Below are 15610 nucleotides of genomic sequence, written 5' to 3' on the forward strand. Positions count from 1 at the left end.
TTATCAAGATTTTTTATGGATTAATCTGAAATTAAAATAGTATAACGTTGTCTACTAACGCTTCTCCAGCTTATTAACTTTTTCGTGTCACGTGTTTAGATTCTTGAAAAACTTTGAAGGAACTTTATTTTTTCATACAACTTGAATGAACTTGAAATATTAAACAACATCATTAGAATCGGTGATTAAATCGTTATAAGTATGGAGAATTTTTAAGTTCTAGGTCAATCTTGAGGGGATTAAACGACGATGTATTTGAAGATACAGTGAATAAACTGTATGCTCAGTATGGTTACTCTATCACTTTTTTACTACACGTGACGTCACGCTGGCATTCCCCCCCACCACTTCGAATCTTACACCTGTGAGTGATCAACCTTCTGTCTACTAACGTTGTAAGTTATTAACATTTTGTTAATAACTTTGGTGTAAACCCTGCTTTACAATAAAGTATATGAAAACTGTTCAATATGAACCAGAGCCAAATAACCAATGTATGTTTACTCTATAATGGTATGGTAAATACTGTTCTGTGATACTGTTAAATCTGAAATACTTCAATCAGTGAACTGTTCATTTATTCAATAGGATTTTCTACATTTGATTAAATCAGTTCAAACATGTAAAACTTTTCAATAAGTAAACAATGCTCTATCTATTCAATTTAATTTGATTGTATGTATTTAATTTGATTGTATCTATTAATTGATAATTTGATTGTAAGGTATATATGATGTTGTGGTATTCCTCCATAATTGAAAGAATAAGAGGTTGATGTTGTCAATACCACTATATTTGTTCAAACTATAATTCACATTACAGAACCAAGTTTCATGGTGACACCTACCACATCTTCAGCTGTTATTGACAACATCAACGTCTTGTTCTTTCAAATATTAAATTGATGTTTTCCATTGAATAATTACAGTGTGTTTCTGATCCTCTCTTTTGTTGAATATTGATTGTCAAGTGAATTTATTTTTGATTCACTATAGTTCTCTACTTCATTCTTTAGTTTATGGTATCTGGAGTTTGAAATGTAATATCTTCCACCAAGTTTCCATTCTTTTTTTACTTAAGGTAATGTCAGTACCTACTTATAAATTGTTATAAACTAATTTTAAACTAATAATAATAAAATGATAAGCGATTTTTGAACTTATGAATTATTTTTAAAGGAGTCTGCTCTCTGGTCACCCTTTCAATTAATCTACTGTATCGGAACAATTATCCAATCGGTTTTTTTTTGGTAAATTATCAACACATTTATTCTACACATTCAACTCATTCAACTCACTCATCTCAATCTACTCACTCATCTAATTCAACTCAATTATCTCATTCAACTCACTCATCTCATTCAACTCAATCATCTCATTCAACTCACTCAGCTCATTCGACTCAATCATCTCATTCAACTCACTCATCTCATTCAACTCACTCAACTCACTCATCTCATTCAACTCACTCATCTCATTCAACTCACTCATCTCATTCAACTCATTTTGCCATCTACTGACCAGTCCTAATCTATTCATTGCTATTAGCCAAGACTTGAAACTTTAGCCATGACATTCTATATGAAAAAACTGAAACTAATTTCTCTTTTCCCAGTAATCGAAGTGGCAATTGGTGAATACGACACAAATGTGAAGACGATAGCTGCAGCGGCAGCAAAGCATGGTCGCCAAGAGTCCACACCTTATTCCGAAGAAATAATCAAAGATGAAAATGGTAAATACAAGAATTGTATTATTAACAGAAACTCTTTCTGTTCTTATTTTATTGATAAAATTATTCACTTGAATCATATTACAAATAGCACATTTTTGTCTATTGTTCAGTTTAAACAAAATAATTGTTTTCTATCAAACTCGAATTATAAATCAATTTATTATTGAAGAAGAATTAATTTATTATTAGCCGCTCCGCTTGGCAACGGAGAGGTACCGGGTTCGATTCCCGGTCTGAGCACAATTTTTTGGACAGTTTCATTCAAGATAATTATATCCTTCTGCTGTTTAGTTCTTCAGTTAATACTGTATTTGCATTAGCAGAGGTCCTCAGTTCTATTTATAAAGCATTTATTTTTAAAGCAGTTCTATTTTATTAAGCATTTTCTGGATATTTGAATTAATTACTATTTTACAGTTTACAGTTTACTATTTGCAGTTTTTTAGACAGTTTCATTCAAATATATCCTTTTGCTATTTAGTTCTTCAGTTAATATTTGCAATATCAGAGGTTCTCAGTTCTATTTATAAAACATTCACTGGATATTTGAATTAGTTAGTATTTTATTTATCATCACCATCATTATCATCCAGCTCATTCTAGGCTTGAATACTTATGTTGAATGAGTTGTCTAGATTAAATAAATAAACATATTTTATTGTTTGTTTTTTCTCAGGTCTGCCAGTGAGAGTATTGCAAACCAAAAAGTCGCCAGCTTTTGACATAATTGAGTACACTTCATGTTTAGCAGAGCCGGCTCCGTTATGGTATCAAGTATTTCATCTCCTTCATAGAAACATAATTATCACACGTAGGTCAAAGGTGAGTTGGAAAAGATCTTTTTAATCTCCATTAAATTACCTATTATAAAAGGTGTAATGAATTTAATCTCTATTAAATTATATAATTATAAAAGGTGTAATAAATAAAATATGATAAAGGTAGATATTAAATTAAATAATTAAATTAAATTATAAAAATAATAAAAGGTCTCTATTAAATTATATAATTATAAAAGGTGTAATTAAATAAAATATGACAAAGGTAGATAGAAAATATTCCCATAGTATAATTATTATAGAAAAACTTTTTTTAAAAAAAGGGCATTTGGCATATGAGATTATTTTTCAACTAACAGATCGAGTAGGTAGCCCTAATGAAATACATTACTTGCGTTTAATTTTCATTCCATTTCAACAATATTGTAGTAGCTATAGAGAAAAAGTGAATATCTATAAAAATGGGAATATAATACACGTATACTCGCCAAATAATGTCAATAAAATGAGTGAGATTAAATATAAAAGTTGGTGAATTTCTATGACGAATGGCTTTCTATGATAACGAAGAAACATGTTTTAAATACAACGCGAACAATTTTCGGAATAAAAAGGGAAATTGATCCATTAGCTGCTTGATAGGACCGGATTGATAGGACCGCACGTTTTGGTGAACCAATTTATTTATTACACAATTTTCACATGAAATCACTTGATAGAGCAAAGCTGTAGAGATGTATGAAACTTCAACTTAATATAAATGGAAACAATGACGAATGAATGAATGGATGATACATTTTAGTATATGTACCCTATAGCATCAAGTTTCAGTGGAGATCTTTTCAAAAAAATTCCTCAATTTAATATGGGGCAAGGAACTAAATTTAAGGCTTTCTTTGAAACAATCATGGGTGGCACTGTCTTAAATTCTATGCGGCAAAGCATTGAAAATTTTTATCCCTATGTAATATGAGCCTTTCTCAAGTGATGTGAGTCTATGATTTCACAATCAAAACGATTCTGAAGTTAGTTAATAATAATAATAAAAATAATACTAATAATAAAAATAATAATAATAATAATAATATATATAACGATTATTTGGTTCGAACATGAACCAAATGTTGTAAGTTGAGCAACATAGACGAGCTCAGAGGAGACAGTTTTTGAAATAGTTTATGAATACGGCCCTTGAAAATTTAGCTGATACCACAATAACTGTGGCATCTTAATTTAAAAATCTACTCTGTAATAATAATTAAGAACTGAAAATTTTTTGAAGTGAACAACTACAAGACTTATTTAACGTATTTCGGACCATGTGTAACTTATCTAAATTTGGGAGAGGAATAGCACAAGGTGTTATATTTTCTCTACTTATCATTTTTGATAATGTACTTATTGTATGAATCAATAAAGAATAAAAAGTATTAAAAAACTGGCGCATTAATTGACTAGTGTACTGAATGCTTATTATATTAAATATCGGGGCACCGAGCTTTGCTCATTATTTTTATTTATTGATAAACAGAACAAAATTCTCTAAAATGATCGTGTCTATATTTCACAGCTGGCTATACGTCATCTTATGAATTTCGGGGATGCTATATTCTAATTTTTCACATACTCAATTTTTCACTATCCACAGCTGTTTCAGCCAAGTATGAATTATCCTTTTAATGTCGTTCAGCGAGTTTTCTCAAAGATGAGACCTAGTGCAATCGAATCTTTATATCATAAATCTACTATGTTCCAAATCTCGTGTAAATTGTTAGAGCCGTTTTCGAGATCCGAAAATAAAATAACCAGATATAAAAATAGCCAGATATAAAAATAACAACATATATAAATACAGAAATTGTTCGCTTAATATAATAGAATAAAAGTGAATGAAAAAGCTCGATTATGCACAGTAACAGTTGGCATCCTTATAATTTCACCAAATCTAGATTCTAATAGAATTTATAACACTCTTACAATTATATTAATATTGTTTTCTATCAGCCACCATCATTAATAAAGTGTCGTATGATTTTCTTTTGCAGTTGCCGCTTGCCTTACGAATTTTTATGCACTTTGTGATCTCAGTAATGTTTGGAATCATTTACAATAATGTTGGCAACAACGCAAACTCTGTATTTGGAAATTACATTTACGTTTATGGAACGAACTTGTTTTTGCATTATACCGGACAAATGGCTGTTACATTGTCGTGTAAGTTTGTTATTCTTGTTCAATTTTAACTGAGATAAGATTGTTGAGCTTTCTATTTGTTGTTGAACTTTCTGAAGTGTACTGAAATCGAGCATCAGTGCAATTTATCAAATTATTACTATTAGATTACAGATTATCAAGTGATTTTCATTGATCAATTTAAGAAGTGAATCATGCTGTATTTTTCATGGAAACTATTTTTTTAAGAAATATTGTTAGATTCTAGTTTATATAAGTTTACGTCATCCATAATTCACCACTATAAAAAATAAAAATGTCCTATATGACTTAATAGTGGCTGATACTAATAATAATTACGAACATTCTTCTTCTTCCTTGCCTGTCCCCAGTGTGCCTTTAGAGCGTTGGGGTTGGGGTAGCCTCAGTCCATTTCTTCCACGATTCCCTATCCATCGCCATTCTCTTCATCTCTGGAACAGTCTTCCTTCATCTCCACAATCCGATCCTCATATGAATACCTTGGACGTTCTACTGCTCTCCTTCCTTGCACTCTCACATTAACATACTGTTTAGCTTTGCAAAATTGCAAACAACGAATGAAAAACCGAAGACCTAGCCTCTGGGGGATGGAGTATCAGTTTCATTTATTTATCTTCATTAATTTTAGGCCTTCTTATTATGAAATGTAGAGTATTCAGAACACGAATTCCAACTAACAACATATTTATACTGAACTTAAAATTGATATTAATATTATTACCTCTTCAAAAAAAAAATTGAGACAATTGTAAGCATTTTTTTCTCTATTCAATCTTCTTTCAACTTAAGTGAAGATACCAAACATTTCAAGGCTGTGCAAAGGCTAAAAATAAACTTCCTACTGTTGATATTTTTCAAAGTTTCTCGATTTGTATATCATCAAGCTGATGATTACATGATTCGTGGAAATGTGATAGAGAAATCTACAAAAATAAAGTAATATTGTTCATGTATATCAAGCTATCAAAATGAAAATGTCTTCTCAGGGAAACATTTTTTCCCCGATCATTACTTTTTGAGAAATGAGCGCCTAAAGTTTGAATCTGTGGGAAAAAACATTTAAAATTCGGTAAGAGAAAAAACCATGAGATTTAGAGGATGGATTCTTCATGGTAGCCTATTGTTGATCTAGTAAAACAAAAATTTTCTAAAAATATCAATTTTTAAGATAGTTATTCAATTTAATAAAAATAACCAAAAATAACTTTCTATTAAAACAATCGTGCAATGATTCTAGAGTTTTGGATAGCTTAAATACGAAACGTTGTCCTTCTAGCCCTGGGGATTAGAAAGTGCTTCAAAACACTTGAATTTATTTATTAGAACAGTCACAAACACGATATTTGGAAAGAGAAACAGGCAATTGCTCAAAACTTCTTAATTCCTTGATTTTGGCACATAAATAGTCCAAATTGAGGTTAAGTTTAAAATTTCTGTTTTCACCAAAGATTAACACTCAGAGAATACGTATTCGAGATAATGACTGATGAATTTTGAATTTCGAAACTACTATCACTGCAACTATCAGCTGTTATTCTGTTGTTTCTATTCATTTTTTCTGCGATTCCCGCCAAATCCAGGCGTAAGTGAGAGATGCACTGTGTACTTCTCATACTTCTTATCCTTGTTCTAAAATAAATGTACCATCAACATTAAGAAATTTAATTTGATTACAGTTCCATTGGAGTTCAAAGTGCTGAGGAGAGAGCATTTCAATAGATGGTATTCTCTGATTCCTTACTGCATAGCCACGCTACTAATCGAGATACCGTTTCAGGTGGGTTCATTTTCCCTGCATTACCAATGAGATATTTCCAAACTTTATTTTTGTAATAATAATTGGAATAGAATGAAATAAATGTTTTTCCATCAAAATATGTATAAATACATTTGATTAGTATCATTGTTTAATAATACATAAAGCTAGGCTAGCCCTCAATTACACGCGGCATAGCGTACCGCACTTCGTTCTTTAAAATTGCATATTCGTTCTTTTAAGGTGACTTCCATTAGCTACCATTTTCCAGTGCTTCCACGTTTTCTTTCATCATACCTTTCCGTAGTAGATGACAGTGTTGGTGGGAGTCTGGGGACGTTTCTTCGGTGTGCAGCTGACTGTTGAAGTGGGAAGACCTCATTTTTAACATAAATAAACTTCACAATTGCACTCAATAATCTTTTCTTTTTATTATATTATACTTTTTAAATGTTATTTTCCTTTAATTCTGAAGTTGAAAGCCACTTTTCCTTAAATGTTAATATTATTATTTTGTATTTTCATAGAAGCTTGTTTGCTCTGCTAAACCAACAATTATATTTTACCAATATACAATTTTCTCAATTTCTATTTGAATAATTATTGTGAATAAATAAAATCGTATCAAAAAAGTTTTTCTCATTTTCATCATCCATGTACAGCTCAAATTCTATGGAATAAGTTTGTGAAAGGTTTGAAAACACACAATTTACATATAGCGGCACTCAGTGCCGCGCGCGTGTAATATCATTAGAAGGCGCCTAGCGTGTAGTTGAGGGCTAGCCTATTTCTATGTTAAGATTAGAAAATAAGAAATTGCTACCTAGTTTAGTTGAAAATTACCGGTAGATTAAACTCTTGTGAGGAATGACCACCAACGTTAATTAATGTTCACCAGATATTTCTTCGAATTATCTGCAACGATTCAAGGTTATTCTAATCTAATGCTTGCAATCTGGTTGGTAGTTTCACAAAATATATCTTACCTCTGTAGACAGTTTTTTCTCAAAAAATCAAAGCTGTGTTTTTCTGTGATATGACCAAATCGTGTACCTATTATAATTGAGTGAATTATTTCACAAGTATTTGAGCCAGCATATTTTCTGAGGAAGACAATAACAGGATATATGTATTACGTATACGTATATGTATTGCTCATTTATTGTCAAGATTATAAGGTCTGAAAAATTATCATTTTGACAATGACAATGAGTCATTACAAAATAAGAAAATTCATCATTATCATATTAATTATGTACGAGTACAAAATTCTTCCACCTCAGCTAAACCTGTGTACTGAATTTTTTTAAAAATATCTTTCCATCAATTATTGAAAAAGGTGAGGAAACGCAGAAAAGCTGAGAAAACGCTAATTTTGGCTAATTGGATAAATTGGTATTTAGGAGGTCCTGGATAAATGCATTTCAATCTTCAACTTCTGTTAAATTAGGAGTGGCCGTAGTCGAGTGGATCAGATGCTGGCTTTATGATTCAGAGGCCCGGGTTCAAATCCCAGCCCGGGCAAGATATTTATCTCGGGCCACTCCCGTGTTTCGGATGGACACATTAAGTCGTCGGTCCCGGCTGCCTAAAAAGCAGTCGTTAGGTCATGTCAGAGGCCCTGAAATTGATCAGTTGCGACCTGAAAACTCTGACACCAGACCTGAGCCAGCCAGGTCACACGACATTATTATTTTATTATTTATCTTCAACTTGGTGCCAACCTAACAAAGTCAACTCAACTTAATGCCAACCTGAAAAATGTTTAATTTAGTTACCAGAACAACTGTCTCGAAGAGGTACTCTCTCTAGATTATAGTTCTATATTAACATAATGGTATGGACATTTCAATTATAATTTAAAGATATTGGAATAAGAAGAATATACATGCTAAAAGAACTTTAAACCCTTAAAAACCACCCTTAGAGTAAAATATCGCCAAAAGATTTCTTAGTGCGCCTCTAAAGGGCCAACTGAACATACCTACCAAATTTGAACGATTTTGGTCCGGTAGATTTTTAGTTCTGTGAGTGATTGAGTCAGTCAGTCAGTGAGTGCCATTTAGCTTTTATATATATAGATTATAATTGAATAAAAATATCAAAAAACATTTAGAATTTCGTTTGATGATTATGTTAATGTTTTTCAGATTGTTTGTGTTGTCGTTTACCTGGTGCCTAGCTACCTGTTGACTGGACAGCCCCTGGAGTGGGTCAGGTTCTTGATGTTTCTAATGTTCACGGTTGCAGTTTGTCTGACTGCGCAAGCGTGTGGATTTTTGGTTGGAGCCACAACACCAGTAACGGTAACTATAATATAATGAATAGTTACTAAAACTATTATTTATTTACTTGATAACTAAGTTATATAGTTACACAATCTTAACTATAGTTCCCGGGCTGACAAATAATTTTTGAATAGTAGCGCTCATCGAATTTCCATTTATAGTGAGGTCCACGTTATAATGACAGTGGATAAAGATAGAAGAACAGCGATGCCGATTCTCCTAATTAATTAATTAATTATATTTCTACACTGTCAAAAACATAATTGGCATCGTTGTGAACCTAGAAAAGGATAGTACCACAGGCTTTGTCGAATGATAGACAAGGATAGCAGAACCAAAGTTGATCAAATACTGTCATTATAACGTGGACCTCACTATATATGTTTACCCTGTTGTCAATATTTTTGCAGTAGCAGAAGTCTTCGGGGTGAATTACAGCATTTAATTTGGATTTTCGTTTAATAATAATAACTATATAGTCACATGAACATTTAACATTCTCACTTGATACCTACTTTTTCATCATCCTCTTCAGCTCCTCACAATGGGCCCTGTTGCATGGAAAATACAAGCAGATATTTTTGCAATTTCCTATTCTAATAATCGGCTGACTATTTATATTATTACCTTGTATTTTTTCATGCAATAGGCCCATGATTGACTGTTTGATAGTCGGTATTCCTGTTCCAATATAGGCTACCACCCCTCTTAAACAAATAATATCTTCATCGTCATCAATATCCCTTACCAATATACCCTTACCAAAAAATACATAGTCCACATCTATTCTATTCAAAGCCATAGTATTGGGTATTGGATGATTTTGGTTGACTACTAATATTATTAGCTTGTATTTTTTCATACAATAGGCCCATGATTATCTGTTTGATAGTCGGTCGTCCTGTTACAATATACCACCCCTCTCAATAGAATGATCATCAATATCCCACACCAATACAGGCCTACCTCGACCAAAAAATATGTAGTGCACATCTATACTATTCATATACCCATAGGAAATATAGTAATTAGCTACATCACTACCGCAATACTATGAGTAGGCCTATTTCTATCAATCTCAATAATGTATTCAAGGCCCAGTTTCACAAAAGCCTGTTAAATTTGAATCACGATTAAATTCCAATGAGAACCAAAGAGAAAAGGCTCTTCTCTGAGTGGTTTACGTGTCATTCTATCACCGTGAAAACTTAACAGGCTTTTGTGCAACCAAGCCATATTGGGTATTGGTTGAAAATGGTGATGAAGCTACGGATGGAGAATACAGGTACTAAAATTATTTAATAATTAGGTAATATATTGGGATAAATAGGTGACAAATGATTATTTTTCTATAATAATGCTGACTTGGTAAATGAGAAAGACAAGTTGAGAAATAAAACTTCAAGTATAGCATGGAATATTAGAAGCTGAATTATTATCGTACACTGACTGTGAACTGTTCAAAGAGAAAGAATCGTGCAATGGGGGGAAAGATTCTCAACGAATTTTTCTCAATTAACGAAGCTCTTGGGAGAATAATTTCAAAATATTCACCAATTTTGATAGATGGTTTTTATGAACGGAACGGTAACGGTCATTAGTTATTCTAAGAATGGATTATACACATCAGTCTATAGTGAGGTCCACGTTATAATGGCAGTGGAGAAAGATGGGAGAAAAACTTTGCCGATCCTCTGTCTCAATGCCTTCTATAGACGGTAGCTGATTAAGCTGATACAGCTTTATTGATGTAATATTAACTGTTATTTCTCGTTTAAAATGATCAATTATATTCTATTAAGCAAGAAATTATATTTTTTCAATCATTTAATAATGAATTTTCATAATATTAAGATGAAATATTTTGTTAATTATCAATTCTATATTAAAATACTATCTGGCAACAGAGCAAAGCGAGAAAGAGATAGCGCTATTGAATGATAGACAAGGTTTGCAATACCATTGTCAATCAAACACTGCCATTATAACGTGGACCTCACTATAGCCTACGGTACGGTACTAAAAAAGTTAGACTAGGCACACACCGATTAGTCAAGACAAGACTAGTCACGTTTAGTCACAATACTTCATATAGTTGCTTATGGAGTCATGTCTAATTGCAATGATTAATCAGTGTTACTTGCGTCATAAGCAACAATGTGAAGTATTGTGACTAAGCGTGACTAGTCTTGTCTTAACTAATCGGTGTGTGCCCAGACTTATACTTCCATTGATAAGATATTAAGATGAAATATTTTGTTAATTAATTCTATCAATTCTACATTGTTAGAAGACGATCTGGCAACAGATCAAAGCGAGAAAGAGATAGCGCTATCTGCTTTGTTGAATGATAGACAAGGATAGCAATACCATTGCTAATCAAACACTGCCATTATAACGTGGGCCTCACTATAGGAGTGCTGGTTATATACATCTCAAAGGATGCTGTTTTTTCTACATTTTACCTCGATAAATCTGAATATATATCATCCTCTCCGTACAATGAATCAAACATTCTAGAATAATGAAGCTACTCCAATTCACTCAAGAAAGTTTTCAATTAATCTTGTTTATGGTCAGTAAAACTGAACAGTGAACTCTATAGTAAGGTCCACGTTATAATGGCAGTATATAAAGATAGGAGAATAGCGATGCCAATTCTCTGCATCAATTAATTACATTTCTACACTGTCAAAAACATAATTGGCATCGGTGTGGACCTAGAAAAGGATAGTACCACCGGCTTTGTCGAATGATAGAAAAGGATAGCAAAACCAAAGTTGATCAAATACTGTCATTATAACGTGGACCTCACTATAGTGAAAAGTAAACAGTATAACTCTGAGTATAGAGTTCAATGAAAATAAATGAATAAGATGAACTATACTGTATTTTTGATTTATAAAATGAATTTAATAGTACCCTTTTTTATAATTAATAAAATAATAGATCAAAGATACAAATTATAACAGTTAGTTTCAGAGTGATCCACATCATCTTCAGGTTTTTTAATCGATTATTTTATTAATTTCAAAAAAGGTACTATGATCCTATTTTATAAATTAAAAATAAGTAGCACTGAATTACACATGGAAATTACTGAGATATATTGCGATTATTCAATTACTAATGAATTGATAATTATTACTAAACGAAAAACCAATTTAAATGCTGTAATCCACCCCGAAGACCTCTGCTACTGCAAATATTGACAACAGGGTAAACAGCTAGATGGAAATTCGATGAGCGCTACTATTCAAAAATTATTACCCGGGAATCGAACTCAGTACCTCCTTTGCCGGTCAGTAATGCTTACCCTTACACCAAACTGACAATCTCTGGATAGCAGCGCTTATTTTATACCAAGCCGGGCTGACAAATAATAATTTTTAGATGGAAATTCGATGAGCGCTACTATTCAAAAATTATTTGTCAGCCCGGAGATTAAACCCAGTACCTCGATCCTAATTGCTGGTCGCTTTCCCTTACACCAAACTGACAATCTCTGGTTAGCAGCGCTCATTTTATACGAAGCCGGGCTGACAAATAATTATTGAATAGTAGCGCTCATCGAATTTCCATCTAGCTGTTTACCCCCCGGTTGTCAATATTTGCAGTAGCAGAAGTCTTCGGGGTGAATTACAGCATTTAATTTGGATTTTCGTTTAATAATAATTAGCCCTGAATTCATACATTCTAAGAATTTATTTTTAATATTTGTATGTAATTAAAAGACTGGATATAAAAAACTGGACATACAGTAATTTCTTCTTCCATTTAGATATATGACTCGAGATTTCTGCTCCAGCATTTGTTTTTTCATTAGTTTTTTCATTTCTCAGTGGCCTCGCTTACCTTTATTTTGAGTACCTATTCCTCTGTTTTCTTCCTTCCCCCCATTTCTCCCTTCCTTTTTTCCTCTTACTTCTCTTCTCTTCTTTGCCTGCCTATTACATGGGAAACCATAGTTGGCTAGGTATCTTCCTCTCTTTTTCTTTCTCTTCTCCAACACACCCAAACACTAAGCCCATGGTTTTTTATATTTGTAACATTTTATTGTGTTTTATTTGTTTCGTAAATCTTTGTAATTTTGTTTTGTGTGTTTTTAATAAATTGAATTGAAATTGAAATTGCAGTTGGCTGTCTTCATTGGACCAGTGATCACTGTATTCCTATCAGTGTTCGGATTCGCAATGAAGTACAGCGACATTCCGTCCTACCTGCGGGTCTTCTATCACATATCATACTTCCGATCGTCCTTCCAAGGATCACTGATGAGCTTGTACGGTAACAACCGGTCCTACCTGCCGTGTCTGAAGAACGGGTTTCACGGCCGTAACGGCTACTGCCACTACACGCATCCGACAAAGTTTCTCAGGGAAATGGAGTTCGAAGAACCAAACCCTGTGTTCGATGTCAGTTACATTGTTTCAGTTTGTTTACTGGTGTACACATGTACAGCGACTGCTATCTGGTATAGATTGAACAAAAGGTGATAGATTTCTAGCTCTTTGGTAAATACATGTTCAGCGACTGCCTCTGGTATAGAGTGAACTAAACGTGATAGGATGTCTAGCTCTTTCAAAAGGTAATAGATTTCCAACGTTAGTAGACAAAAGGTTGATCACTCACAAGTGAAAGATTCGAAGTGGTGGGGGGAACGCCAGCGTGACGTCACGTATAGTAAAAAAGTGATAGAGTAGCCACACTGAGCATACAGTTTATTCACTGTATCTTCAAATACATCGTCGTTTGACCCCCTCAAGATTGACCTGGAACTTAAAAATAAATTTTTCATACTAATAGCGATTGAATCAGTGATTCTAATGATGTTATTAAATATTCCAAGTTCATTCAACTTGTATGAATAAAGTTGAGTTGAAAGTTTTTCAAGAATCTAAAAACGTGACATGGAAAAGTTAATAAGCTGGGAAAGCGTTAGTAGACAACGTTATATTATTATAATTTCAGATTAACCCATAAAAAATCTTGATAAACCAATGCATTGCAATAATCCGATAAACCGATCCCAATAAATCCGAAGAATTTCAATTATATATTATATAAAGGCACTGAACATATGCTGGTATCGAGCACATGTTCTACGAGAATCAAAATATCTCATCCCCGAAATTCACAAGCTGATGTATAGCCAAACTACAAAATATAAACACGACCTAGAAGATGAAGAAACCTTAAGGGTTTGAAAGGGAAGGTTAGGAGGTGGGGTTTTTGCTTTTATATGGCAAAATACTTGTATTATTCAAATGTTTTGATAATTATTGTAAAGCAGAAACAGAAATCTTGCATGTCAGAAAATGTTTGTGTTATATAATTTGACTATACGTCACCGTATGATTTTCTAGAATGCGATATTCTGCATACTCTGTACTACAGCCTACGTCACGACTGCAGTTCCCCCACTCCAATTGCATTTCAACTAAAATACTATAGATGAGTGACCAACCTTCTGTCTACTAACTTTGATAGATTTCCAACTCTTTGGTGAATATTAGACCCTACATGTTCAGCGACTGCTATTTGGTATAGATTGAACAAAAAGTGGTAGATTTCTAGCTCTTTGGTGTGAGCGACTCCTATTTTGATATAGAGTGAACTAAACGTGATAGGATGTCTAGCTCTTTCAAAAGGTGATAGATTTCCAACTCTTTGGTGAATATTAGACCCTACATGTTCAGCGACTGCTATTTGGTATAGATTAAACAAAAGGTGATAGATTTCTAGCTCTTTGGTAAATACATGTTCAGCGACTGCCTCTGGTATAGAGTGAACTAGACGTGATAAGATTTCTAGCTTTTTCAAAAGCTGATAGATTTCCAACTCTTTGGTGAATATTAGACCCTACATGTTCAGCGACTGCAATTTGTTGGTATAGATTGAACAAAAAGTGATAGATTTCTAGCTCTTTGGTGTCAGCGACTCCTATTTTGGTATAGAGTGAACTAAACGTGATAGGATGTCTAGCTCTTTCAAAAGCTGATAGATTTCCAACTCTTTGGTGAATGTTACATGTTCAGCAACTGCTATATTTGGTATAGAGTAAACAAAAGGTGAAAAGATTTTAGAGATCTAGCTCTTTAGATTAAAGATCTAGCTCTTTTCTAGCATCTTTAAGGTCTTTGTCTAGCTCTTTCAAAAGGTGATAGATTTCCAACTCATTGGTGAATATTTCATGTTCAGCGACTGCTATTTGGTATAGAGTAAACAAAAGGTGAAATGATTTCTAGCTCTTTTAATAAGAGATAGATTTCCAACTATTTAGTGAATATTACATGTTCAGCGACTACTATTTGGTATAGAGTAAACAAAAGGTGAAAAGATTTCTAGCTCTTTAAGACTGTGCAAAGGCTAAAAAAAACTTTCCACTGGTGATATTTTTCAAAGTTTTCCAATTTGTACAATTTTGCTTCGTGATGTTATGAACAGCTTCGCAAATCACCTGCGCGAATGCCGTACTCGGGAAGGCCGCCATCTTGCTGATGTTATTTTCAATGTTTCTTAAATGCTTTTTAATGTAGAAAAATATTTTATGAATATAATTTTGATATCTACGTCCGTTTATTTTTTACACCTATTTCAAAAATGCGGGATTGACTGCCGCACCCTGATCATCAAGCTATCAAAATGAAGAAGTTTTCTTAGGAAAACATTTTTTTTCGATTATTACTTGTTGAGATATGAGTGCCTTAAGTTTAAATTTTTTGGGACCGAATAACATTTTAAATTCTGTAAGAGATAAATCCATGAGATTTAGAGTATAAATCCCTCATGGTACTGTTGATTGAGTAATTTTTTTTCGAAAATGTCAATTTTTGAGA

The 15610-nt window shown here is 32.9% G+C and overlaps 1 protein-coding gene across 7 annotated transcripts in view; it reads left to right on the plus strand.

Moving 5' to 3' along the window:
- The window catches only part of LOC111048314 (ATP-binding cassette sub-family G member 4), a 70318-nt gene extending 54708 nt beyond the window's left edge, over nucleotides 1–15610 (plus strand). The window contains exons 6-13 of one of the 7 annotated variants that reach the window (XR_005571431.1): nucleotides 1615–1734; nucleotides 2411–2556; nucleotides 4559–4727; nucleotides 6404–6504; nucleotides 8634–8789; nucleotides 12908–13360; nucleotides 14256–14333; nucleotides 14502–15610. Coding sequence is in view for 2 of the 7 variants with exons in the window: in XM_039429151.1 (XP_039285085.1) it covers nucleotides 1615–1734; nucleotides 2411–2556; nucleotides 4559–4727; nucleotides 6404–6504; nucleotides 8634–8789; nucleotides 12908–13267 (1052 nt within the window). In the remaining 5 variants the exon portion in view is untranslated. Of the gene's footprint in view, nucleotides 1–1614; nucleotides 1735–2410; nucleotides 2557–4558; nucleotides 4728–6403; nucleotides 6505–8633; nucleotides 8790–12907; nucleotides 13361–14255 lie in introns of all 7 variants that reach the window. The other 6 variants (XR_005571432.1, XR_005571433.1, XR_005571430.1 and 3 more) reach the window with 6 other exon arrangements.

This window comes from Nilaparvata lugens, chromosome 5 (genome assembly GCF_014356525.2).
Source record: "Nilaparvata lugens isolate BPH chromosome 5, ASM1435652v1, whole genome shotgun sequence".
Taxonomy (NCBI): Eukaryota; Metazoa; Arthropoda; class Insecta; order Hemiptera; family Delphacidae; genus Nilaparvata; species Nilaparvata lugens.